This window comes from Bombus terrestris, chromosome 6 (assembly GCF_910591885.1).
Source record: "Bombus terrestris chromosome 6, iyBomTerr1.2, whole genome shotgun sequence".
In the NCBI taxonomy this organism is placed as follows: Eukaryota; Metazoa; Arthropoda; class Insecta; order Hymenoptera; family Apidae; genus Bombus; species Bombus terrestris.
This window is the reverse complement of record NC_063274.1, coordinates 17,135,385-17,162,626: the sequence shown is the minus strand read 5'-3', so window position 1 is coordinate 17,162,626 and position 27,242 is coordinate 17,135,385. Positions and strand designations below refer to the sequence as shown.

At 32.0% G+C, this 27,242-nt stretch overlaps 3 protein-coding genes and 1 long non-coding RNA gene across 10 annotated transcripts; 2 read left to right on the top strand and 2 right to left on the bottom strand.

Annotated features, from left to right (window-relative positions):
* Positions 1-66: 66 nt before the first annotated feature.
* LOC100649074 (nuclear transcription factor Y subunit gamma) lies at positions 67-1,724 on the top strand. The gene is made up of 5 exons (XM_003402739.4): positions 67-254; positions 421-553; positions 634-1,101; positions 1,177-1,350; positions 1,433-1,724. The coding sequence occupies exons 1-5, from the start codon at positions 232-234 to the stop codon at positions 1,604-1,606; spliced, it is 972 nt and encodes a 323-aa protein (XP_003402787.1). The 5' UTR covers positions 67-231; the 3' UTR covers positions 1,607-1,724.
* Positions 1,725-1,908: 184 nt separating this feature from the next.
* Positions 1,909-3,231, bottom strand: LOC125385296. Its single transcript, XR_007224370.1, has 2 exons — positions 2,848-3,231; positions 1,909-2,195 (listed from the first exon to the last, which is right to left on the bottom strand). It is a non-coding gene; the product is annotated as an uncharacterized LOC125385296 (long non-coding RNA).
* Positions 3,232-7,994: 4,763 nt separating this feature from the next.
* LOC100649314 (eyes absent homolog 4) lies at positions 7,995-22,835 on the top strand. 7 transcript variants are annotated; one of them, XM_048406650.1, is made up of 10 exons: positions 7,995-8,629; positions 14,286-14,377; positions 15,061-15,182; positions 16,954-17,119; positions 17,308-17,491; positions 17,568-17,703; positions 18,535-18,618; positions 19,279-19,544; positions 19,738-20,194; positions 20,348-22,835. In XM_048406650.1, exons 2-10 carry the CDS (start codon positions 14,361-14,363, stop codon positions 20,527-20,529), a joined length of 1,614 nt encoding a protein of 537 aa, XP_048262607.1. In that variant the 5' UTR covers positions 7,995-8,629; positions 14,286-14,360; the 3' UTR covers positions 20,530-22,835. The 7 variants fall into 7 exon arrangements, with proteins under 7 accessions (XP_048262607.1, XP_048262606.1, XP_048262608.1 ...); XM_048406649.1 differs by having other exon boundaries at positions 18,535-18,630; XM_048406651.1 differs by having other exon boundaries at positions 15,061-15,234; positions 18,535-18,630.
* A 125-nt stretch (positions 22,836-22,960) lies between these two features.
* On the bottom strand, positions 22,961-26,485 carry LOC100648843 (digestive cysteine proteinase 1). Its single transcript, XM_012319066.3, has 12 exons — positions 26,266-26,485; positions 25,519-25,568; positions 25,293-25,445; positions 25,032-25,204; positions 24,854-24,958; positions 24,619-24,778; positions 24,348-24,540; positions 24,054-24,271; positions 23,863-23,963; positions 23,656-23,787; positions 23,308-23,497; positions 22,961-23,239 (listed from the first exon to the last, which is right to left on the bottom strand). The coding sequence occupies exons 2-12, from the start codon at positions 25,556-25,558 to the stop codon at positions 23,055-23,057; spliced, it is 1,650 nt and encodes a 549-aa protein (XP_012174456.2). The 5' UTR covers positions 25,559-25,568; positions 26,266-26,485; the 3' UTR covers positions 22,961-23,054.
* Between the last annotated feature and the right edge of the window lie 757 nt (positions 26,486-27,242).

Sequence of the window (27,242 nt, the reverse complement as noted above, 5' to 3'; positions counted from 1 at the left end):
TGAATCTGCACATTAGTGCCATCTATCGTCGATATACTAAAATTCAAAGTAGAATAAAATTGATTATCATGACGGTATAATCACTGGTGCAAATAATTATTGTATGTGAATTTGTTAAGAATCAACAAATTACAGCATTTATAATTTACATAGTGTTAATTTTAAACGACAATATGATTTTCATAATTTAAAATATTTTGTTTTATATCATTTCAATAATATTTGTAAAGGATGTCTGTATTCTTTGTAAATGCGTAAGTAAAACTGTTTATTTAAATATTATTAGGTTATGTGGCTCTTTTTTGTAAGAAAAAAATAACACATTATTTTATAAAAATATAGTGTATTGTATATTAAATATATTATAATATTGTAATATAAATGAGTGTATTACTTATTACTTTATATACAATTATTTAGCAACCAAGATAGTGAAGTTGAAGGTGATTCAAATGGAGACTTACAAATTGCATCACCTGGTAATTCTGAGGCTCAACAGGCTTTGACTCAGTTTTGGCCTAAAGTCACAGAAGAAATTAAAAAAATTACTACGGTAAATAACAATTTCGATATCATATATGTTATAATATCATTATTACATATTCCTATTTTTATTTACTATTGAATTCATAGATGGATCTAAAAACACAATCATTGCCGTTGGCCAGGATAAAAAAGATAATGAAACTGGATGGTGATGTAAAGATGATAAGCGCTGAGGCTCCTATGTTATTCTCTAAAGCAGCGGAAATCTTTATACATGAACTAACATTAAGAGCATGGGTACATACAGAAGATAATAAAAGACGTACTCTCCAAAGAAATGATATAGCAATGGCAATAACTAAGTATGATCAATTTGATTTTCTAATTGATATAGTGCCTAGAGATGAATTGAAACAAAGTAAAGCACAAACTGAAAGTACAGTTCGTACTTCTATGAACTCAGATCAAGTACATTACTACTTTCAATTAGCACAGCAACAAGCCTCTGCCAACCAAAATGTACAAAATAGTAACGCTACTACACAACCTATACAAATTGTACAACCTTCTACTGGACAAATACAAACAATCAACATTGGTAGTCCTGTAGAACAGGTATATATCTTTTTGTAAAATATTTTGATTTCATTAAACAAAATTATATTTATTAATCGCATACTTTAATTACAGGAAAGTACAACTGCAAGTACAGCACAAACAGTAACAGTGCAAAATCCACAACAATCATCAGGTCAACAGATTATACAATTACAGCAAGCTCAACAAACACCTACAACACAAACTGGGGGAATACAAATTGTACAACAAATTGTAACACCTAGTGGAGAAATTCAACAAATACCAGTATGTATATTTTTTAGTGACTAATACGAGTTTATTATTAATCTATATATGTTTATTTATTCAATTTCATCTATGATTTTAGATACAATTAACACCTCAGCAACTTCAGATGATTCGTATGCAAGTACAAGGTGGAAGTAACCAACCAATTATAATTCAAACTGCTCCTATACAAGCTCAACCTCAACTGATACAGGTTGCGCAAGGTGCTCAAGCACCCGTCTTTTTACAAGCTAGCGGAACTGACAATGAGTAAATATTAATTAATTTTAAGGAATATTTAATATTTAGTACTATATAATTCTAAACAAAGAAACCGGATGAAACAATAAAAATAAGCTTGTATGGTAAGGAATAAAATTTTTTGTAAATTATTCCTAGAAAGAGCGTTTTATAACTTATTTCCTTATTAAACCATGATATCATAAAAACAAAATTAAATATTAACAAATTTATGAATTTATATATTTCATTTAGATGGGTTTAAAATTATAAGCTTATACCAGAAGTGTTATATGGTTTAAAACTTAGCAATTAAAGCATTTTTCGATAAAAGTGAAATTTTGTGATCATACTTGGAAAGCTGTTTTCAAGAACGAATATATATCGCGGAGCGGTTATAAGATGCCGATCGAAGGATTGTCACTGAAGCGAAATGAAGTGAATTGAAGCGAAGTAAAGTGAAGAATAAAGATAAGCAGCCAACGTAAGATGTAATCTGATTCGTACGTCGCGTTCCTTAGCCGCTGGCTGCTTCGCATGGCTGAGCTTAGGACTGGCTGGTGCAACTTGTATTATGTTTCACGTTGCTGCGGTTCTTGTCTGGCAAGTCTTGAGCTCGGAGCCTTCAACAGTTCCGAAACGTCACATAGTTATAAATATATTGAAATTTATCTATTTGCAAATTGTGTTAAATAGTTTTTGATTGCTCAATCATAAAATATAATAATCTAAGAAAATATTTCATAAATATAACGTAATTTAAAAATATTATAAGACAAAGTTTAGGAAATCGAAATTCCTTATATGTAATTAGTTATTTTTTATGATTATAATAAATATAATTCTATTAGTATTAAATTATAAAATATTAATCATTAATTCATATATCTTCGTAATTAAAAGATTAAAGACAAAATATTGGCAAAACACATCAGAAAAATGCTTACATAGAAATTTATTATACATTTCCGAAATCATAAAAGATTATTGTTACATAAAATAAAAATATCGAACTATCATTATCAAATTATTATAACTTGATGAATATTTCCATCGCTACGGAGAATAACGGAAGGATGATTGCCCAAGCAGGAAGACTAAGAGATGAGGAAGAGGGTAAAGAGGATGGTAGCACGTCCTGAAGTCCTTTTATTAGCACGGAACAAAGACGTGCTCCATTTAGAGACGTTGCCACCATGGTTCTGGTTGCCAGGGAAACCTCGTGCGCGCAATGTTGCAGTCTCAAACGTACTCTCCGGAGATTTTAATTCTTACTTCGAGAACGCTTCGATGGGTCCTTCCACCTCGCGATCTACGCCACTGCTTGAATACTCGGATTTCACGACATGTTTACAAAGATCCTAGAGATAAGTTGAGAATGGCCGCCGCAGCCCATGCCTCCTCCATGGGTGTAAGGTGACAGCTGCCTGCGCCTGCGTTACATGCACACAGGGTGTCCGAAAATTAGCTTGCCATCTCGTTTATGATTTATGCTCACGCTGTTAATTAAGAGCGACATTCGCAAGCGCGCTTAAAATTCGTGACTTAATCCCCGATACTGCGAATTATAGCAACACCATAACGTATTAATTAAACGTACGTATTAAATATTATACAACAAAATTTATCAATCAAATTTTTGTAAAAAATCAAATAAGACAAATAAATTATTTATGTTTGAAAAGATTTTTCAACATTGACAAAATTTTTCATTCGTTCTGCTTTTAACGAACAATTTTATTGCTATCACCAATTTTGGGATTTCTAGGACCTATAATCATAAAACTTTTGCCTTTCTAACTAGCTACTTTCGAAGTAGTAAATTATATCCGCAACATGAATTGACATTTTCGAATTGCACACCCAATATAAGCTAACATACGTTCATACATACCTACCTAGACGAATCTACCAATGTGTGTGCGCTCGAACCCCACCCCCACATACACATACACAAGAAAGAGAAAGAAATATCTCGCTTACTTAGCTGGGGCTGAACTCACCCGCAGGATCTCTACACGTGTGTGCACTTATTTTAGCAGGATCTTATCGTGAAGATGTGTCGTTCGACGAGAAACAAAAGACCACTTTTTTAAACGAAAAAAGAAGGAAGGCACTTTCACATTTTTTTCCAAACTAGATTTATGGCAGTTCCTTGTGTTTAATATTTCATCTAAAATGATGCACTTATACACAAGTAAATATATTTTACAATCAAAATATGTATATCAAGTTTATTTTTAATTATTTATTAGTAATGCAATTATAACAGTACTGTGTTATGACACTTGTTATACACTTTTTCTATAAAAAAGAAAAATTATAGTAAAGTTCAATGAACTTCAGTTGCGAAACTTGTCAATAATTATTCTTTCTTCGTAATTCTTTTTTTTCATATGGTGTTTTAATCAATTTTGATACTACATAAAATTACAATTTTAAGTTTCTTCAATACTCAACACAAGAACACAAAATTCTGGTCCATTTAAAAATTATCACATCAACTGTAATCACAATTCTCAGAATATGTTTGTAAATTCTTATAGAAAAATATAAAATTATTCTCCTATATAATTATTTCAATAAAAAGAACTAGTTCTTACAAAGGCGTACCCTTGTTACCGATGAAAAGACAAGAGCGATTAGATTTTCGTCAATATACCTGCCGAAATGGGCAATCGAGTCTTCTCCGGCGAAAGTCAGTTTGTTTCGGCATATGTACATACCTGGGCCTCGACAAAAGTAAATACTCCAACCCGTACTCGTGCATTTTTTCCTCGAGTGTTGGAGTCAGTGTGTACACCCTTGGGTGGTCGAACGCGCACATTGGAGCATACTCATTTATACGTAGAGAGATAGACCACAAGCCTCCCGCATACTTCAAGATTCGCACAGTACTTACTCGCACGCCGTCTTATTTATCTGTACACAAGGGTTCCTCGCGGGCGTATATGGCATCACGGTGCCATTATATCATAAACGTACTAACCCCCATACCGCCTCCTTTTTCTCTGTTGAGGCAACGACTGCCTCGACCAACCCACAGGATGTCGACGCCATGTCTCCTTTACGTGCCTCTCTTTATTACCTTCGATCTCCGTCGAACGACTCTTGGGGAAACTCGACGACATCCATTTCGCGTAACGCTTCGCGAGTTATATTGCATTTGTTCCCGTGGGCCACCGTGGCGCACGGTTACGTAGCTCCTTCTCTTTCTTTTTCTTTCTTCTAAGAGATGCTGTACGACTTGATTGTTATCGGCACATAGGTACGGTATATTCGACGCTGGAATTATTTTGTGAACATAAGCTGTGGATTGGTTAACGTCAATTGAATTTAACTTGCTGACTGTGGATTTTTATACATTTATAATGTACATGTAATATACAAAAACAAATAAAATATTTAGAGTATACTATCTGTTATAATATTTAGTAAGTAATATCTTTTAATATCTTCAATTCTTCATTTAGATACTTCATTATTTTAATTACACTCATAAAAATATAAATTTATATGAGTATACCTATAATTTATTGATTTGTAAATTTTGGGGGAAAATATTTTATAGAAGATGCTATTGTGCTTTGATTTTACTGTGATGCAATTCATAATCTATTTAACTTTTGAACTATTAAACTAACATTTAAATATTCTAAATAGAAGATTAACAATACCTATTTAGGGGAACCTTCCATGCAAATATTCTTCGAGGATGCTTAAGAAAAGCATATCTTTGATTAACCTGAAATTTGGTAAAGATTCCTGTTATCCAGTGTACTGTAAAACAACGGTCAGAATAGACATACTTATCCGACCCTGCTGCACTTATCTGTTATTATGTAAAAATACTAATCCCCTTTGTCGTTTCTAAACGGGTCCCCCTGATCGAAAGCGCTTTTATACTTCAGTTGATCTCTTGTTTACTATTTACAGATACTATACAGCATTGAAAAGCGTGTTCGACGCTTTTTCTGACAAATAAACGTAATGTGGAAACGAATTTACTTAATCATATTCGCCACCGTATGCACTTTGATATGAGAAATATTACGTATCAGGGATGAGAGCGAGATAATAAAGCAACCGCTGCACATTCTGCTTTATCCCGTATTCGAGCACATTCTTCTTTATCTCACATTTCATGTTACGCTACGTTCTTCAACGTTAATTTTAAGATTATTTTTTAAAGCTAACCCCCAAAATCATGATTTTGGATAATATCGAAAACATTAAGTATCTATCTAACTCCGTCGCTAATCTCGAATTTCTATATCTCAATCTTGCTCTCACTTTAGCAAACTATGAAAATTTTCTATATTAGAAAAAGATGTATGACAAAATTGAGACGAATAATTAAAATAGTGAATAATGAATAAAATAATATAATAATGAATTTCTGAAATACTTTAATTTATCGGCCTTAAATTATAAATTATAAATGTAATGTTACAGTACGTTAGGATACGTTGCATTCTGTGTAGAAAATTTGAAGAAAATGGGTTTTATTCTATAAATTGAGATGTCATGCAAAAAGCAGTTTTGAAAAATTTCACAGTAACATTATCTAAACTCTCAAGGAAATTTGAGAATCCATCTAGTTCGTATAAAACGCGCATCGGATGTAAGAGCAGGTGGTAGGAAATTAGGTTGCTACCCTTGTCTCGCATCATCCTGATTATCATAGTCAAAAATATTAGCTTCGTCTCGTGAGGGACGCTTTCATTACTTGCAACACTACACCGTGAAAATATTCACAAAGTGTTAGAATAATTAACTAGAAGCCTGATTTTCTTGCAATTTCAACATCTAAAACAGCAACATTTTGTTAAAACGAAATATTAAAAACAAAAAAAAGGAATAATTCTATCAAATACACAATTCGCATAAATTAAATAATTGCATTAGTTATAATAAATTACAAGTATATTTACTTAACATTCTTACGGTCATCGATAGGTTATTTCAGATCCAAGAACCAATCTTTATTTTTAATTTTCAATAAGATTAAAATTTCTGATATTCCTTAAACGCTTCGTGATTGATCACATTCCATCGATAATTTTAAAACATAAGTCCTGGATTTGCAGGTAAGACAGGCTAATTTATGGAATTATGTATATATATGCAAATCATACATTAATGTATAAAATTCAATTAGCTATATATAAATGTAAAAAAAAGAATTTTTAGAGGATTCATAAATTTATAGAAAATTAATTCAAGAATTTAAAAATATTTATTAAGTGGTATATCTTCGAAACTAGTAGTAGTAGTGGTACGAGCAATGCAGAGACTATGTAGAAAAGTTCATAAACATCGTTTTTTTTAATAAAAATTGGAAACATTGAGTAAAAAATTTGGATAATCGTATTTTTTAAAAACTACGTAAACAAATGTTCAAATTTTTCTATATATATAATATAAGTGTAACTACACAAGTTTAACATTTAATGACAGCTGTGAAGAAATATTCCGCACCACTTTTATCACGCCATAATCGGTAAAAAAGCAAAAATAGAAGTAGAAACATTCTTATTCCAAGAAGGCAGCGAGTATGACGTAGGGCCGCTGGACCTCCCGTCAAGAATTCTCTATCTCCGATTATAAAACAAAGGGGAAAAAACGTACGCGTACCATGCTGTGGACGAGGTGCAAAAAAACAACGCGAACTATCATGTCGCATTACATTTCCCGGCTCGTAGATTCAAAACCTGTCCTGTTCGTAAAAAAACGTTAAATCGGAAATAAACGTGTACATCAAACATTAGTGAACAGTGTGACTGCGACCAAACGCAGTCTTCGTAAAGGTCACCACTAATTGTCAACACTATAACAACCATCTTTGGCATGTGAAAACTTCTCCGTGATTAAAATCTTTTGCTGTGTATTAAACACGACCACCTTCGGTCGCACGTACTACGTATTCCATTGCTAATTCGTTAACCCCGTGCTGTGCATTCCTCTGCAGTTATCAGATCGTGTGTATAGACTACCTCGATTACCATTCCACGATGGGTTCCTTCCTCGGGTTGTAAACGAAAAAAAAGCAGCTCGGGTCTGTCAGTCGAGAGAGCGATTCATAAAAACGAACGGTGACAGGAGGTGACAATTATTCGAACAAGGGGGTAACCTGGCTGTGTCCGTCCTCTTCTTTCCCTGGATCCTTTCTTTGTCGTTTCTTTTCTTCGTCTGACAATCGGGTGGCCAAGCGAGTTACCATTAGCCTCTCTCATTCTAATTAACGAGCGACCTGTGCGCGTCCGACCAACGAAACGAGACAACGAATAGGAGTACCGACGGCAGGATGAAGATGGAGGATCAAACAAAGAGAGGGGATGGAGAGGGGATGAACGTGGAAGAAAGACGCCGTACGAGCCGGCCAACCACGTGACCACCGGGCGGGGGTGGCAGGCGACATTTCGCATGCTCAGAACTCCACAGGCTGCAGCATATCGCACACCGAGCCGATGCCCTTCGCAGAGAAACAATAGTGTTGACTGCGTCCGCGATACGAGGAATCCATCAAAGAGCCTCGAACGAAAACCGCGTATCGAGCCGACGTAACCTCGAAAAAGATCAATCTCTGCTATTCGCTTCGACCCATTGGCTCGAAACGTACATCTGTGCCGGATTCCATGGTTTCACCCCTCGCGCGACGAACGTATAAACCCAACCGAGAGATGTTTTCTCGCGAAATCGTCGGTCAAACTGTTTCGATTGCGTTATACTTGTAGTTTATTTCAAGGAATAATCTTTTACACAAGATCCTTGTTCATCAAGCGGTTCTTTTACGTGTTGTTAGAAACGGTCGGTGATAGTGCATCCGTCGGTTGTCATGATGTTCTCGTGGTCGTGGAAAGTGCGAGAAAAGTGAGAAGTAGTGTGCTTAAACCCTATATCAAGTGCATCGCGTACACACATTTACGTACACACAACACAAGCGAAGGGATGACGATGCTACTATCAGGAGGGAACCGAATACAGCTTCCTTGATCCACGAATATTCACCGCGAAGCACCCTCGTTCTTGGTCCAGCTTAAACGCCGGATACAAGGTTTGAATAAACATTCGTTTGTTATATAGCTTGTTGCTTTGATTTGTTCTAACAATGATGGGCAAGTTTTTAGATTTGAAATGATAAACTAATTCGTAAACTGAAAACTCGTAAATTATATAACAATGGTATTTATAATATAACATAATAAGCAAGCACAACTTCTGCGAATATAAATAAGTAAAATACAATAGCAAATTGTGCGCTGGGAATTACATAAAGTCGAAATTAATATCGTACATAAACTGTAAAATTGTTTTTGTCTATCTATTTATATTACCTTTTCTATAAGTGAAAGTACGCATATGAAATGTTTTTTCTTAACATATCGGAAGCAATAATCAAAACAAACAAGAACAATCAAATGACTTTGTTGATCGAGTGCCACGTGGGAAGCACAATGTATTCTATCTGTACATATGTATGTATTCTACAATATGTATACGTTTCTTAAATTATTAGATGTACAGGAGTTACGCACGCTACGCGGATGTGCCTCTGCACATGCATACACATGTATAAACGCATCTACAGTCGCACTCACACGTGTAAATGTCATTATCAATTGAGCATGCGTAACTTATGCATCTCATTCGGCTTGTTACCAGTAATGTATTTTAATTGGTCAACCGCTGTGTAATGCCAAGTAATCCGTACTGAAAAACCGACTAAAATTTTCTCTCTATAAAAATGTTTCTTATACTAAAAACGATCAGAAATAATTAACTAGAAAAGTTTGTGCGAGATAAATCTACCAAAACGAAGAAAACGTGTTGGAACGAGGTTGCGATTTCCATGGCCTCTGTTTTAGAGGGGCCGGGGAAAAGAGAAGGAGACGACGAAGGAAAGCCAGAGCATTCCGAACTATGGAGAAGCTTTTGTCTTGGTCCCGTAGTGTAACCATCCCTTCCTTATTTTTCTTCTTTCCTCCTTTCAAATGTAAGCTGACCGCGGCCCGTGGGACACACGAGTGTCGCGCACGAGAAACCTCCTGCTACGCATTCCTCTTCTCTATCCTTCTTTCGTTCGGTTGCGTTTCTTTGATGGTTGACGGACAGTGGCGAGGCAAGCAACTCAGCCGCGATAAACATTTCGGCACACGCTTTATTTAGATAAGTTTGACCGCCTTTCTCAACGGTATAAATCCTTCGTGCCTTTCGGGGAAAATAAATAATAACGCAATTCCTTAACAGAGTGACAAGTACTAGGAATATGAAAGTACTTAGGAATACAATCATGGAAGAATACTGTTATATGATATCGTCTCTTTTATACGGATAGTTCGATAAATTATATCACAACTAAATGTAAATTAATCAGATAATTCCAGAGATGACGAGTCGGGCTTAGACTATAATCACTATTGTTATGTTATATTTGCTATGTTAAATTCATTGCCTTTATCCATATTAAAAAGATGTTGCAAATTATAATAAGAAGTGAAAAAATGTATGTTAAACATATTAGAATTAAATTAAGATAAAACAAGTTCCAAGACATTTACGATTCGACCAAACGGACTTTACAATTCTGACATATGTATCTATGTCTACATCAAAAAAATATTTAAAAAATTATGATTTTTTTTGTTTTAATTGTATATTTCTTTTTATTATAATAAGAACAAATTCAATTTCATACTTAAGTTTCAAAATATAATATGTATATAAATTTCTAATAGCATAGTTTCCAATATAACGATATGTATATATTTATATTTCATTCTTAAATAAAAAATGCAAATATATATTCAAATATTTTTTCTAACTAAATTAGATACTACAAAATTTGAAGGACTTCTTAAGCTTTGATAATTATCAATATTACATTAAATATAAAAACGAAATATCCATTATTAAATTTCCACATAACGTACATATAATATCGGAAATGAACTTCAATAAGTTTCCCTAGACAAAAACAGTCTATCAAGACCAATCAAAACAACTTCCATCAAAACTTATCGAGAAAAAAATCGTACTCTCGATTCGAGCATCGAATAGTTACTATTATTCGCGCAAGTTTAAAAGTAACAATTTTACCGATCGTCGTGGTACATTGTCCAACGGGCAATTCGGGCGTAGTTCGTGCGCGCTTTTCTTTTCCACGCTTTCCGGTATCATTCGACACAAAAAGAAAAAAACGAAGCGGTGGTATACAGTGACCGTTTAATATCGCGCATACTGCCCGTTGTTTCAAACAATTAATCGGTTATTTTTTTTCCCGACTTCGGACGTTGTTCGAGAACGTACACCGTTCTCGAAAAGAAAAATTGTCCGAGTATCTGGCTGTTGTTCAAACAACGTAGCCGCGCGCTAATTGATTCATCGTCGTGTTCCAGTGAACGACGTAACTTCCAGCCGACGCGATGCGTGTCACGGGGGAACAATTGCTTTCATACTCGCGCATATATGTGTACATATACATATATATACATATGTGTATGCATACACACATAGGGGATCATATATCTCCGATGCGATTGTCTGTACTTTTCTCGAAACGATCGTTCTACTGACAATGATTTATTCAATTACAAACATCCGACAGAAAATATTTGCCCGCGAAGGCTACTGCCCCCGCATTGAAGAACGCGTAATTAATCATGAGCCCTAACAATTTAAGATCCTAAAATATTAGAATCGATCTGTTTACAGAGTTATAACTTCATTTGTTCCTTCTTTTTCATTCAGTGATGGTTTTTATGTAAGAATTTGTTACGAATTTGGACCTTTATAGGTAAATGAAATATACTTTGTAAAGTATTTAGGTTTTGAAGATTTTGGAAAGAAGATTGAAGAAATTGTCTTAAACAAGTTCTAGTTACTTTTGTTTGTGATATTTGAAGAACAGTGACCTACACGTTGTTTCTATTTATTTAAATTTATTATTTAATGTATTTTGTTTTGAAAAAATATTTAATAGTAATTGTTTTATGAATGCGCAAGTTTAATGTTAAGCATTTAAAAATATTTCTTAATTTAGACTGAAAATTATTCTTCCATGATAATTACACCGCTTCGTTAATATTTTTAATCAATCAATGTACTGGTTACTATTATCACCATATTACTAACTGTGAAACGACTGTTAAACTAAAGTCATTGAAGTTTGTAAACATTCCACAATAGAATTATCATAATTACTTTCTCTCTTTGAGTCTTTTTCTCTTTTTTGTGTGATATATTTTTTAATATTACCATAATCCCTCTTGTACGTAGTATAGGGATCCGTGTATACATTGGTACATTGTTATAGTTTGTTGAACTTTACTAACGGTAAACAGTTTTGAAATCCTGTTCCGTTTTATCGATGTCAATTTACAAATCAAAAGTTCAGTGCCCTTTTATATATGTTTGAATATCAATAAAAATGCTATTGGAAGCTTAATCTACTTTGAATCTATGTTTGAATTAGAAATGATATGCATTCTAATTTGAATTGTAAGATGTTTTTTATTATAAAAAATTTAAGCATTTTTACTAATAAACCGAATAAAATTTGTACGTTGAGAAATAAATTCAATCAGAAAATTTGCATCCAACTTCAAAATTACCTAAAACTATATACAGGCAGTGCGAGGCAGAACGACGAGGTTGTCTCGAGTCTAGCGAACAATTGTCGGTATTTTGAGAGATCAAAGGTGCCTCGCAGCTCCTTATTCACTTCGTTTTGACGTATATTGAACGATTTTGTTGGAACCGTAGATAACTGCGACTCACCCTGCCTCGCGTATTCTGCTATCTACGTGACGATGTGATACGAGGCAGCCTCGCGGATCAGCCTCGCATTGTCTGTATATAGCTTAGGATTTAATCTCATTCGCCATTTGATCTCCAGAAACCAAACTCCACCCTATGTTAAAAAACTCGTTTAAGCAACCCATAAAATAAAACACCTTGATGCAAAAACGCAACAAAGACTTCATTTCTCGCCTTCTATCTATATACGTATATATAATGGAGAACTGTAAAGATAATTATATAAACGAATGCAGCTTGGTTACTTCTGATAGGCCCAACACAATCATAAAGATAAGCACGTATATTGACTAAAAGTGTCATATATACAAATAAGAGTAATAAAGACATATAGCAACGTGTAACGTTGTGCGATAAAGAGCAGTATTTATATATGTACTTACTTGCCTTGCCTCTGTGCTGTTCCATTAATTATTATCTTTCCAGATTTTCTAGAATAAATCAATCTAACTCAAGCTTTTGAAATGACATTCTCTAAACACAGCGCTATGAAAACAATTGACAATATTGTCCGAAATAAATTCGACGTTTAAGAAAAACATAGAGAGATTGACTAGGAGAATCGAGTCGGATCTGGGTATCTATAAATAAACCAAAATTAATCTTACGAAGGCGGTGTATCATTGCGACGTCGGTGTGAAAGCGCCCTTATGCAAGACAGTCTCTTTTTCGCAGTATAGTGCAGCGCGAAGTATATAGTAGGCGCAGATAAGGGCGGAGCACGGACAGATATAGCAACTTGGCAACATAAAGAATACATAATGTAAAACGTCGTGAAAGGAGGTTTCATTGGCTGCTCTCGAAGGTTCCTGGTATACGCCTACCCATCTGGCCACTCCACCTCTTCGACACGCAATTGGCAGACAATAACGAAGCTGTCCGCTTCGTGCACTAACCCTTTTTGCATCAACCGGAACACCATGGAATCGGCGAATACATGATCGGTTCAGTGCTGATTTTCGAGAACTTTTTTCCTTCCTTATTTTATGATAGATAGAGAAACAATAAAATAGAATATTGGGACGCCTCTTTATTTTTGAAATATTCAGACTGATAATGTAATACTAAAGAAAGAAAAATTTTTAATTACTAACAGGCTTTTTTTAGTTATTAAGTTACAGGAATGTTTATATTTATGCCTTAAACTATTTATATCTATATACGTAAATGTCTTTTTGTCTAATACCATAAATCTTTCAAAGTAAGAATATCTTTATTGTCGTACATTTTTGCAACCTTTACAGCGGTTTTATCATTTTATAGCTTCTAAAGTAGATACATATTTCTCGTTTAGTTTTCTTTTTTTAGTTTCCTTTGTGACAATTAATCATCGTTTTTTGATAAATGTAATACACAAATTTTGATTGAACACGACTTAAAATACTTCGATTAAATTCGATTAAATTTAATCTAATACGGTTCAGATGATTCTTTTTAAAAAATTTCCATTTGAATTTAGACCTTCGAATCAGAATCCTTTTTGGTGTCGTTTTCTTGAATTCGTGCTGACATATATATACTTTTTTCCTAGAATATAATTACCGGCTATCGAAGATGTGTTTATTTTTTTCTTTATTTCATGGAAGGATTATACAAAACCTACTCTATTCTAAATGAAATGATAACATCAAATTCCGGGAATTTCTTTTGATGTATTCAACTACAAGGAATTCTTTACAATTCTATCTTAAATATATATATATATATATACATACACGTGTTAGTTTTGTTCTTCATTATTTAAATAACTGTTTGATCAAGTAAAAGTCTAACGTGCATGTACTTATAAGTATTTTTACAAGTTTATAAAATAAAAAACGTGTTTACAAATAAAAATTAAACAATGTAGATGTAAAAAGAAAGGAATTCGATCAAGGATTATTTGTGATTTCCAGATACCAAAACAATTGAGCTATTCTATCGACGGATTCTGTGATTAATTAACGATTCTATGATCGATCACACACTGGATGCATTACGTAATTTGGTAATTCGATAAAATCTTAAAAGCTGGTCCAAAAATAATAGTTTAATATTCCATTGCAGAAAATCTCAGACTATTCAATATTCTTCATCTTTCACTTCAATATTAAATCAAGAGCTATTTTTGATTATTCAATACGCTCAATTTTCATCCACTTACTTTCATAAATTACCTCCGACACGTAGTTGCAGAAAAAAGGTCTACGGTATCTATCTGTCCTACGGTACATCAAATGTTAAATGTTTTAAATTTTACGCTACCGCCTTCAAAGAATGTACACTTCTGGTCATAAGTCGACCGACCACCGCACATTTGACTGCTTTGAGTAAGATAACTGTTAGAATGTATATACTTTTGATATTACGTAATTTTAACATTTGATGTAAATGCATTTGATACTTTTGTGACTTTATTTCATAATGTAAGTTATTCCATACTATAAAATCGTGGATATTTTAATTTCACTGAGTAACTTGTGGATAAATAATAAAATCAATTTAAAAAATCGTATCTGCATTCTAACAATCATTTTGTGTAAAATAAACAAATGTTCGGAAACTTATGAACGGGAGCGTACAATTTACAATACATGTCGAATACATCGCACTGAAACTGAATGTTATATGCATTAAATGGTATATAATACCAATTATTAATCGCGACTTTGTTTGCCGTTTTTTCTTCAGGCGCAGTGATATGTTAACCGAGGACAATGATCCGACGAAACCAGCAGGCGTTTTAGACAATGCTGGCAACGTGTCTTCGTCGACAGAGGCCTCGGTACAGCACCCTCGAGCCGCAAACAATGGTAAATAAAGCTCCTCCATTCCGGGTCTACTTAAAAGGCTACCCTTTTAAAGGTCCGTTTAGAAACCAAATCGCCATTTTTGCTTTCCTTTTATTAATTTATTTATTCGTTTATTTGTTCTAAATTTTTCTTCTTTTTCGTCTCATCGATGCAACATAACACATAATCGCGATGATGAAGTATCCTTGGAAAACAAAAAGTGAAAAATTTGTGTTTATAACGTTTCGCACCATCGACAATGATAGTCGAAACCGGACCTGCAATAAAACGGTTTAAATTCGACGTTTTGAAAAGGCTTCTGTCTGTATTTCCCGCTTCCCTTTTGCGTGTGCCGCCGGTCGATTGAATTAAAACGAGAAACCCGGTGGCTGGAGGTTGCGCCGCGTCATGTCACGCCACTGAGTTCTTCTATTCTATAAAACATGTACACCGAAATGAACAGGTAGTTTTCATAACGGACCTCCTAGCTAATTGCTTGGGAAATTAATTACATATCGCAGTTCAAAATGAAACGAAATATCCTCTCACCATGACGCCGGTAACATTTGTATACTTCCGGTCGCGGAAAAGCTTTCCATTCTGTTGTTTTATGTTACAAATACATGAAATACGTATTACTGAATATTATTCCGGGAAATTTAATTTAACCTGAATATGCATTTTTTTGTTTTATAACATTTTCCGAAACAATGCCCTTTCTTTATTTGGATTTAAATAGAATGTATTAATTAAACGTTTATATTGTTTATTCTTCACCCATTGTTCCAACTGTTCAAACGGAAGAATAATTTTAAATGTAAATAATGCTATCGAAAAATTGCAAAATAGGTACAAAAATTATCTTCGATTATCCTTCTAGAAAGATGATAAACATATCCCAATTAATAAATTATACGAATCACGGTTAAGGATTGTGATGTTTTACTTTGTGGTTTGAACGATGGTTAAATATAAAGCCGGTTCTTTTGAGATTTTTGCATTTACAGTTTTTTAAGTGTATTTTATTCCTGTATGTTATATAAGCCTTTTCGCAAGCGAGTTTTATTTATATTATATTTAGACTTACATTTGTCACTATAATATTATTTTACTTTCCTTTTTGTGGCTTGAAGTATGGTTGACTATAAATTGCGCTATTTTGTATATACAAAAAGCCGAAAGAAAGAACACGTTAAGAAAATATGCCATCTTTGTCGCAATATTCTATATGTTTAAATTATAAGAACCATCACAATAAATCGTAACTTTGTAACAATTCTAAATTTAATGAATAAAATTTATATTTTCAACTTCTATTACCACGAAATGACGGAAGTTATTCAGCAGAAAACTGAAATTCCACTTAGCAGAAAGTAGTTGCAACAGTAACAAACCTAGAAACATGTTTCTGTGAATTGTATCATTACCGATGATACAGTTATAATGTACAGAACAGAGAATAATATATTAAGTTGTCCGAAAAGTTTCTTTCGTTTTATAAGGAAATAATAGACGCACAATGTTTTTTGTTTTATATTAGTTTATTGGATTATGCATGAACGTAATAATAAAAGTAGAACGATATGGATCATACCTAAAACAATAAAATAATATAAAACAGAAAATGTTGTTCATCTATTATCATCTTATGAAACGAAAGAAACTTTTCGGACAACCTAATAGAATAATATATAATATTATAAATTATGTCATTACTAATGACAGAGTTATAATATCAAAGGCGTTGTAACTAAAGAAATGTGAACGTGAATCATTTTGTTCATACTGGCAGAAACGGAAGTCAAGAACGAGGTGCAAGATTGTCCCGAAAACGACAGCGTGCCCAGCGGGGAATTATACATCGACGAGAATGCCGAGGAAAAGGAACAAGAATATCCGGATTCTATGGAAAAGGCGGACTACAGTTCGTTGTACGGAGCCAATCAATATTATAACAGGCACGTACTTCTCATGCTTGAATCGCATCATCATTCATCTTTGCCCTCAAACTTATCCTGATTTCTAATCAATGGCTGACTATGTTCCTATATAGTATTCCAATATTAATAACAGCCACTGTATATAAATGTAATATTTACAAATTGGTTTGTAAACGTTCGTTAACATGGAAACTTCGTGCTATTAGTTTGTACAACTCACCTCCCTACGGGACAACCACAGCCGGGAAAAACACCTCGGGCTTGCAAAGTTCTTATCTGACCTCATATACGACGCCCAGCTCCATGTCTCAATATTCATCTTACGCTACATACAATAGCGGCACCACGAATTTCCCCAACGTGGCTCAAAATATATCACCGTCTTCACAGGTACTAAAAAAGAAAAAAATCATTAGAATTTATTACTTTTATTATCCTCATTACCGTTCCATCTATGGTTTTTCAGAAGCTAGATTACAGCGCCTACAGTAGCAGTTTGTATGGAAATGACAGGGTACCATTACAGTATTCCGGATATTACCCCATGCATGGTTACCACACGACACCCGCCTCGTTTAACATTGGAAACCTAAATTTTGCTGGTAACGTTTTTATCGACTTCTTCTCTACCTCTTCCGCACTATCAGGCACTTCCTCGTCGAGCAAAATTTTAATCACCGATGCAGCCAGAATCTTAAATGTCGCTGTTGTATTGCATGAGAACTGTTGAATATCCGGTTCGCGTTACATCATACAAAGTGACTCATAGGGAGTAGAATAATTATCTTCTGATTATATCGTATACTGCAGACGTGAGCAAATTTAGAGATCTAAAGATTGAGAAAGGTCATTGTTTTTTCTTCGTTTTAGGCTATTCTCTCTTCTTTTATATATATATACTTTTGGAAATGGAACAGTTTTCGTTTTTTTAAGTATATAGAATACAACAATACTGAGGAAGATAATGAAGAATTGGATTATTGATAAATCTCCTTGTAATGTTGAGTTGCTAATTGTATTAAATCAACATTGAAAGGACAGGACACCATTTTCATTGAATTTAATACGTGAAATACATAAAAGGAGAGTAGAGAAATTTTATAGTTCCATATAAGAGTATGGAAAATTATATCCAAACTTTTAAATGTTAAACTCTGGTTTTATCAAATTATTTCAATAAAAAATATTTAATATTAGGATATATTTTTCTTTGCATTATATGATGTTTTATTAATTTGTGTTTCTCTTTGTTTCGTTTGTTTCTTTTTCAGGTTACAGAAATATTAAGAATTTTCTTATTAATTACTTAATATTTTTGTCCATTGATTTAAGTAGCAACGTTTTACTATGTTTTTTATGTGTAAATTCTTGCGACAATTACGATTTATTTGCAATTATGATTTATCAGTAACGACTTCCCTTTTTGTAATAAGATTCGACAAAGTCTGCGCTCACGTTGGACGCAACAACTCACGATGCCAGCGATCTTACCGCACGAGAAACCGCAAACATCGAAGGTAACACGATTCGTACGTGTGATTTTTATATCTCCACTTTTTGCGTCAATATGTTCTCCTTGAGCGTGTTCCAACAGTTGTCGAATAAACAAATAAATGCTAAAAAGCGTAAAAGTACTATATGTATACATATAGATATAGCTATAGATACGTCCTATATCTTACAATTAAGAAAATATTTAAATTATCTGATAAAATAATCTTATTTAAAATAGAATATTACGAATATATATTTATTAATACCTTTTTTGTTGAAATAGCATGTAAAATTCTAGTTATTCCTGAATCAGCCTCTATAAATATTTAAATTTCTATTAATATAAGTTAATGTGGCTGCTTGTTCGCTGAACACGTGGGCGGTAGCGCAATATATGTTTAATCTCCGTTAATAGCATAAGAATATACAAGATATAAGAAGAACTAAAATTACTAATTTTTAGTTGTAAAATTATTGGCTTCTATCATTTTCTTTTTTGCATCCTAATTTGCTTTATAAGAAAAAGAGTTTCATACAAAAGTACTTATAAGTAAAAAAAAAATTTTTTTTCAGTTTTATTTCTTTACCTATTTAGATAAATCTTTTAATGAATAGCAAAAATATTTATAGTGAACATTCTTTGTTAGAAAAGAATATGTGAAATAACGTTTAATGTGTTCCAGGAGCGACAGCGAAACCTTGCAGACGCGGAAGACGCCAGAGCGGAAGTGGAAACAGTATAGGTTCTGCGGATACGACAGAAGCCGGTCCTGACCGGATATTCATCTGGGACCTGGACGAAACCATAGTTGTATTTCACTCCTTGTTAACTGGGCAATTTGCAACGAAGCACCGTAAGGATCCTGTTCTTTTGGGCCAAGTAGCGTATAGAATGGAAGAAATGATATTCAATTTGGCTGATACTCACTTTTTTTTCAACGACGTCGAGGTGAGGAGGCACAACCAAACTTCAGATTTCAAATACACAGGATATTCCATAATTGAAATACGTACAAGATTGACACGACGTCTAGTAAAAGCAAAATCTCTTACTAAAATGTTATATTCTATCAGAAATTTAATTTTATACGTATTCGGATTATTACGTGTCATTAATTGCTCTATTTTTGATATTCCTGTAGGATTGTGACCAAGTACACATCGATGATGTATCATCAGATGATAATGGACAAGACCTGTCTTCTTACAATTTTGCTAACGATGGTTTCCAATGCGCATCTGCGAACAACGGTATATGCTTGGCTTCCGGTGTTAGAGGTGGAGTCGATTGGATGCGAAAATTAGCCTTTCGCTATCGAAAAATTAAAGAGATCTATAATAATTACCGAAACAATGTTGGCGGTTTATTGGGCGCTGCAAAACAAGAACAATGGTTACAACTACGTTCTGAGATTGAAGTGCTCACCGATAACTGGTTAACGTCAGCTGTAAAATGTTTAAGTCTCATAAATAAAAGAAGTGACTGCATTAACATTCTGGTTACTACCACGCAATTAGTACCGGCTTTATCTAAAGTACTGCTTTTTGGGATCGGCGGAATATTTCCAATCGAAAATATTTATTCGGCCTCGAAAATCGGTAAGTTTTACAAAGGAATTTAAGTGTGCTTGAAATTACTGTAATCATCTATTAAATACCATTTGAACCGATATATACATCAAAACGCCATTAATCACAATTTAATCACAATTTATAAAAGTTCTATACGTAATATACATTCATCATTTCTAGGAAAAGAAAGCTGCTTTGGAAGAGTAGTTGCGCGATTTGGTCGAAGATGCACATATGTGGTAATAGGTGATGACTCTGATGAAGAAACGGCAGCACGTGCCCATAATTTCCCATTTTGGAGGATAAATAGTCACTCGGACACACAGTCGTTATACAACGCCTTAGAAATGGGATTTCTTTAAGCAGAGGATACGTTTATAAAGCGAATAGGTTTATGGGGGGAAGGAAAATTTGGGAAAGTATGTCCTAAACAAGAAACATCTTACAATTAGTCATAACGGGGGCTTATACAAGATATTTCTATATTCTTTACAATCGATAATGAGAGTATAAAAAAAGACGCTTTTATCGAGTGAACCTTTTAAACATTCCTATTATTTATCGATCGTAATATGTAAATTGAGGATCGGCTGTTCCTCTAAGATCGCCATACACGATCATCGATCGTAATCTATTTGTCGATCGTCAAATGTGATCGATCGGAGCAGGGTCCACAGGTGATATACAATGAAAGTAAAAGAAAGTAATGAGACAAAAGTGAAAATTAAAGAGTTATATATAATACGAATATTTCTAATTAATTACTGCACAGTCTCGACCATATATAAAAATTAATTTGTTGCAAACTGTAAAAGTATGTCTCGTGTACTTAAACGTGTTGTGTTTCTTGCTCTTAAAAAGTGTACGTATAAAAACTAAACTGGTCGAAAAGAAATTAGATTCACAAGCAGGATGATGTTACACGTAACATTCATTAGTTAATATTTTGATCGATGTATATTTCGAAACACTACGGAAGTTTTATATGAATATTGTGATACGGTTTAATCCAATTATTTAATTATAGCATGATACCAGTAAATGTAATAAAGCATGGTCAAACGGATACTTTTTAACAGTAGTTTGTGAAAGATGTAGTCACCGTTTTATTAGTTACATTATATAAAAATATTTGACTGAAATATCATGCATTCTTAACATTAATTTCTTCGTACATATTGAATAATAATAAGAATATTTAGGTACTTATGTTTTTGAATTCTTCATATCGTGGCGTGGTTTGGAAACTTCTTCTTCTAATTTCAAAACCTATTCCGAATTATCTTTAAAATAAAATTTCAAAGAAATTATAAATAATTTTATGAGGACACTAGATATAAGTAATATTTTCAAAATGTACGAAATTAGATTGTATACTTACAATCTTAATTCATAAAAGAGAGAAATATGATTAGCAAATGATAACCAAAGTTTAATACGTTTGAATAACTATAAAATTGATTTATATGTTTTTGAAATGTAGCTTATATTAATTAAAAACGCATTTGTTTGTCAAATCAATTTTAAAAATAGGTTGTTTATAAATTTATTTTCTTTCAATTAAATTTACGAGAGTAGTACCGTCATACGAAAATTATTTATCATTTTATAATATAATAATTGGAAGTTTATTTTTAAGATTATAATCGTATAAAAGCAAAACGTATAATTTAATCGACTGAATAGCACAAAAACTGCACAAGTTATAAAATGATTAAAAACGTAATGCTGAATGCATAAATAAGTTTCTAAATAAAATTACTTTTTAGCGTATTATGCATTTTGAACTTCGGTTGAACGAAATGGTGTGACTATTAGATTTATATATATGAAACGTAAAAAGATGAAGACTATATATTAAACAATGAAATTCATTAAAAATACTTAACATTTTTTAAAATATATTTGTAACAAACGTTCAACTTTTTATGTATTTATACTTTAAAAAATTAATTTTTTCAGACAAATGTATTTTTGTGTTAAATCAATATTGTATTACACCGATCACATGATAAATGTGGATCTGTGTGTTAAAATAGATTGAGGAATATAGAAAATATGGAATAATATTATTATATAAAAGTTTACATATGATCGGAGAATTACGAGATATAAATTTTTTATTTCAAATACTTTCATTTTAATTTGTGTAATATTTCTTTTAGTTGTATATTCGATTTTATATTGAATGCACAGTGATGTAACTATTTCAGTATCTGTATAATTTTACAACGATTTAAAAAATTGTATTACGCAAACTGTGCCTACTAAAATTACATATATTTTTGTAAGTAATTGTTATTATAATTCCAGCATCAGGCTTTCCAATACATAAGCAATAGTTTAATATCAATGTTATAGAGTTATCTATGTATAGCAATGCCTATTTTCTGTGTTGAAATAAGAACGTGACATTGTTTAATTCTGTAGCTGTTTATGTTCGTTTATGCTTTTTATACCGAGCAAATGATATTGCTTTGCGAATCGGCAAATCGCAATTACTACGTAATTTGTTTTACATTGTATAGAATTTTAGTCAAAAACTTATGACATTTGTGTATCTTTTGTTATAAAAGTATTTCTAGTAATAATAACAAAGAGAACAAAAATTATAAGGCCGCTTTTAAATACTAAAGATTTTCAATAAAAGTCATTTTGTTTATGTTTACACAATGCTAATTTTCTGAAGTTCTATAATTACATATTATTTATTTAACCCAAAAGATGTAGTCTTAACAATTTATTTTTTTTTGGATACACAATTTATATTTATGAAGAATAAGAAAGTAAAACTTTTTCGTTAAAAAAGAATGTAATTTTCGATTTTCAACAATCTCTTTTCTTATACATTCATAATAAAAAATAAAGATAGTGTTATTTATTTTTCTTACATAGTAACATATGTTGGAGCTGTTAATACACCACAGTTATTTTTTTCTTGAGACATAAGAATGTAACCATCGTTGCCCCAGTAATTTGACCATGAATTTTTCACCAACCAATAATCCTTTCCATTTAAGCTGCCATAACCTACAGCTAAAACTGCATGATCCAGACTCTCTTCCGTATTACCTATGAACGAGATGTTATTTATTTTTAGAAAAACAGGTGTCTATTCAGAAAATGTTGCATTTACTTACCACAAGACTCATCGTAATATACGCCATGGGAATAGAATGAAAATGTTTTATGGGATGCGTCAATTGCAACTGAAATTGGGCCATGCTTAGCAATGGCAACTTTTAGAGCATTAGCATCGCCCGATGTAACATTTACATAGCCAGTAATTTTGGCTGTCAGTGTAACATTATTTACGTGACAGTAACCGTCCTAAACACAAAAATAATTTAAAGCAATTTTTAAAATTAATTTTTAATTTACTAATAAATATGGTATTCCACTGAAACGATTAAAAAATTAATTTTTATTTCGCATATACTCATATGAATATTGTCTATGAAATATTTGTAATCTAATAATTTACTCACTTGACCAAGGTAACCACCATAATCATCTTCAGTAGGCAAACCTCCATGCTTCATAATCCATTGATATGATCTGAAATCTTCACCACCATCACAACCATTATTTCCATAGCCCCATGAACAATCAATAAGCGCCTATAATTATGAAAAATCATAATAAAGTATTCTGTTATTTATAATATTCGTTTAGTTATATTTAAACTATTTTACCTGTTGAGACAAACGCACTAATTTACCATACTTCATATAGTACGCGCCTTCAACAGCACCAGTTGTACCAAAACTCCAGCAAGATCCACAAACAGATTGATCTATTTAATTAAGAAAATTTTTTGTTAGTTTGAAATATTAAAAAATTTTTATTCAAATGTTTTTTATGATTAAAAAAGAAAGATACACGCCTTTAACAGGAGTAACAGCACCATAGAGCCTCCAATCTAAACTATCTGGGACTTCGGTTACTTCTTTTTCAGCATTGTATGGGAAAGGTTGTCCTCCATTGTAATGTGCAGTGTATTGTTTGCCACGTAAAGCTTTTAATTCCAACTCAGTACGATCTACCAAATGATTAACACTCAATTGGTAGCCTTTATTAGCTCGGTTGGTCGAATGAATAAATCTATAAGAAGTTTATATCAGTTATTGATTATGAACATTTATATTAGTTATGTACATTGTACAAATATACAACATACCTTAAATTTTGCCTAAATACTTCTTTACGCATCAATTGATCTACATGATTTACATATTCCTTGTTATGAGCTTTTTTGAAATCTTCAAATGCTTCATTTACGTGAGTATCATAATTGTGAACAAACTCACGCATAGGATTAAATGTGTATACATGTTTGTCTCCAGGTCCGGGAAAACCAACACATGTCATATCTATTTATGATACATGTTTTATAGTTAAAATATATTCAAATAAAATTTGTGTTAATAAATGAAAAGAATTCTAATTACTTGTTGTAACTTCAAACACTTCTGAACTAGGTTTTTCAGAAGAGTACCAATCATAATCCAGATAGTAATGATCATAGTGAGAGCCCAAAAGACTATTGAATCCTTTCATCTCATACCTTACAGGAATTGGTTCTTTAAAACCAGGTACACGTGGAGATTTCTATAATCAATTTTAGAATAATTTGATATAATGATGTTTATTAAACTGACAAAAATTATGTAGAGTCACGATTACCTTATATCTTATCCAAAAAGTATATTTGTTTAATTTTCCATCAATCTCCTGTTCTAGTCTCCATTTTTCACATAATAAACCATTAATCACTTCTTCTCCAATACACTAGATAAAATTTAACTTTATATTAGTAATTAAATTTAAATTGTTGGGGAGAAATGGGAAAATATTATTTTACCTCCATTTCAGTTGTGTCTGGGATAATAGCTTGAGGTTGAACCTTAATTTCTTTAGTACCATTTACTTCGAGACATGTTTCCTCATTCAGGACAGATTCTGTAGTTATTGGAGCAATTTTTATGCTTTTTCCATATGATCCTTTGTGTGATAATTGGAAAGTCTTAACCATTCCTAGTTACATCAAATTTAATTCATTTTTTTTTTAAGAAAAAATTTTTGTATTAATTTTCGGATTCATATAAATTTATATTTAAATTACCTCCATAATAATCGATTCTACTAGATCCACTTTTGCCATCATACCATGCATAAAATGGTTCTCTAATTTCAGCATATGGAATGTATAAAGTTCCTTTTAATGTGTAAGTATTGCTGAATGTTGGAGATTTCACAGCCTCAATGCAAGAGATACCTAATAAAAAACAAAATCAATGTACTTCTATAATAAGAACTAAATGGAAAAATATTAATAATCATTATCTTACCTATCGCTACCAATGTAAAAACGATTGTAAAAGTACCCATTTTTGCACTTCTGTAAGATGAACAATGACAATATCGTTAGATTAGATATATTTCTAATTGGCATTACAGATAACATTATGGCCTAAAGTAAATATGAGATACTATCAATTAATAGATCAATTAATTTATCAGTTGATTAAATTCATTATATTATAAATCACAATCACTTAATTACAAGAGCTGTGAGATATCGTTATTTATCAAAATTATCAAATTTATCAAGCACTTCCTGATTCTTGTAAAACAATTTCAGTAAGTATACTTTATAATTCAAAATATAAGAAAAATAATTATAAACGATAGAGAGCATAAAAATGTTGTCTATAATAATTTAAATTACAATATAATATTGGAAAACTGTATTTTTATAAATATTTAATACTTAAATTCAAAGTTTATCAATAAAACGATATGTAATTTTAAATATTTGTAAATTTATTATTGAATAAAATTGAAGAATTAAGTATTAATTAAAAAATGAATAAAATGAAATAAGAGACGTAACTAGTAGACTGCGGATTTTTATGCATTTATAGAAAATTTAAGCCTGCAAAAATACAATAAACATAATATATAAAAATGTACAAAATATCCAAAGTAGTGTATTTGTCATAATATTGCAGTACTGTTTAGAAAAATGTGAATTTGCATAAAGATGCGCGGTCTATGACGTCGAAAGAAGATCTAACGAGTTGCATTATACTTACAATGTGCAGTAGTTCACAATAGATCTTCCGAATATTTCAAATCAATCAAAATAGTGAACATTAACAAGAGAGCCTAATAGCAAAATTTTTTGTAAACTGCTTTTCATAATATGTACTAGCATTCACTTCAAAATTGTTGCACGTAAATACGAACACTACCAGTGACCGTCGAACTTATATAGAAGACAATCATGAACTGATAGGGACGTTACAAGCTACCGTTACTACTACTACCACCACCACCACTGAAATGGGATATGGTGTGATGTTTTCTAATTTGTCGGGATGTGTATTTCTGTGAATACATTTATCAATTGTTCAAGAAATATACGACTTATACAATACCGCTTTACTTAAACGAAGATTAAATTAATAACTATTTCAACGTATCTCATAGAGATATTAGTGTTTAAAAGTAAGAGAATGTTTTACCTTATAGATCATTTAAGAATGTATTAATACTGTGTCCCCAACAGATAATAACTTGCAATGTTTGCAATACTGATTGCAATATGTGCAATTTCTTGATCTGGTATTTTTATAATGTGAATAAATTTTTAATTTCCTTTTACAATGGTGGATAAGAAATTTTAAAAGTTTATTCTAATAAGTAAACTTTGAAATATTGTTATACTTCATGTATAACTAAGATTCTATAAAATTGTATTTCAAACACTTAGATCAGTAATGATCTAGCAATTACTTTCAGCTTATTATACTTTGATTTTTATCATTCTTACTTACTCATATCGTATAGAATTGTTAAATAATGTAATATTTCTTATTAAATGAAATCTATATATATATATACATATATATATATATACATACATATGTTAACAATTATTCTTATTATATTATTATATTATATTCAATTATTCTTATTACATGTTAGATTACAGTTTGTATTAATATCTGAATTAATAGATTGTAATCAAAGCTAGTAAAAAATAATTAACGATTATATTTATCGATAC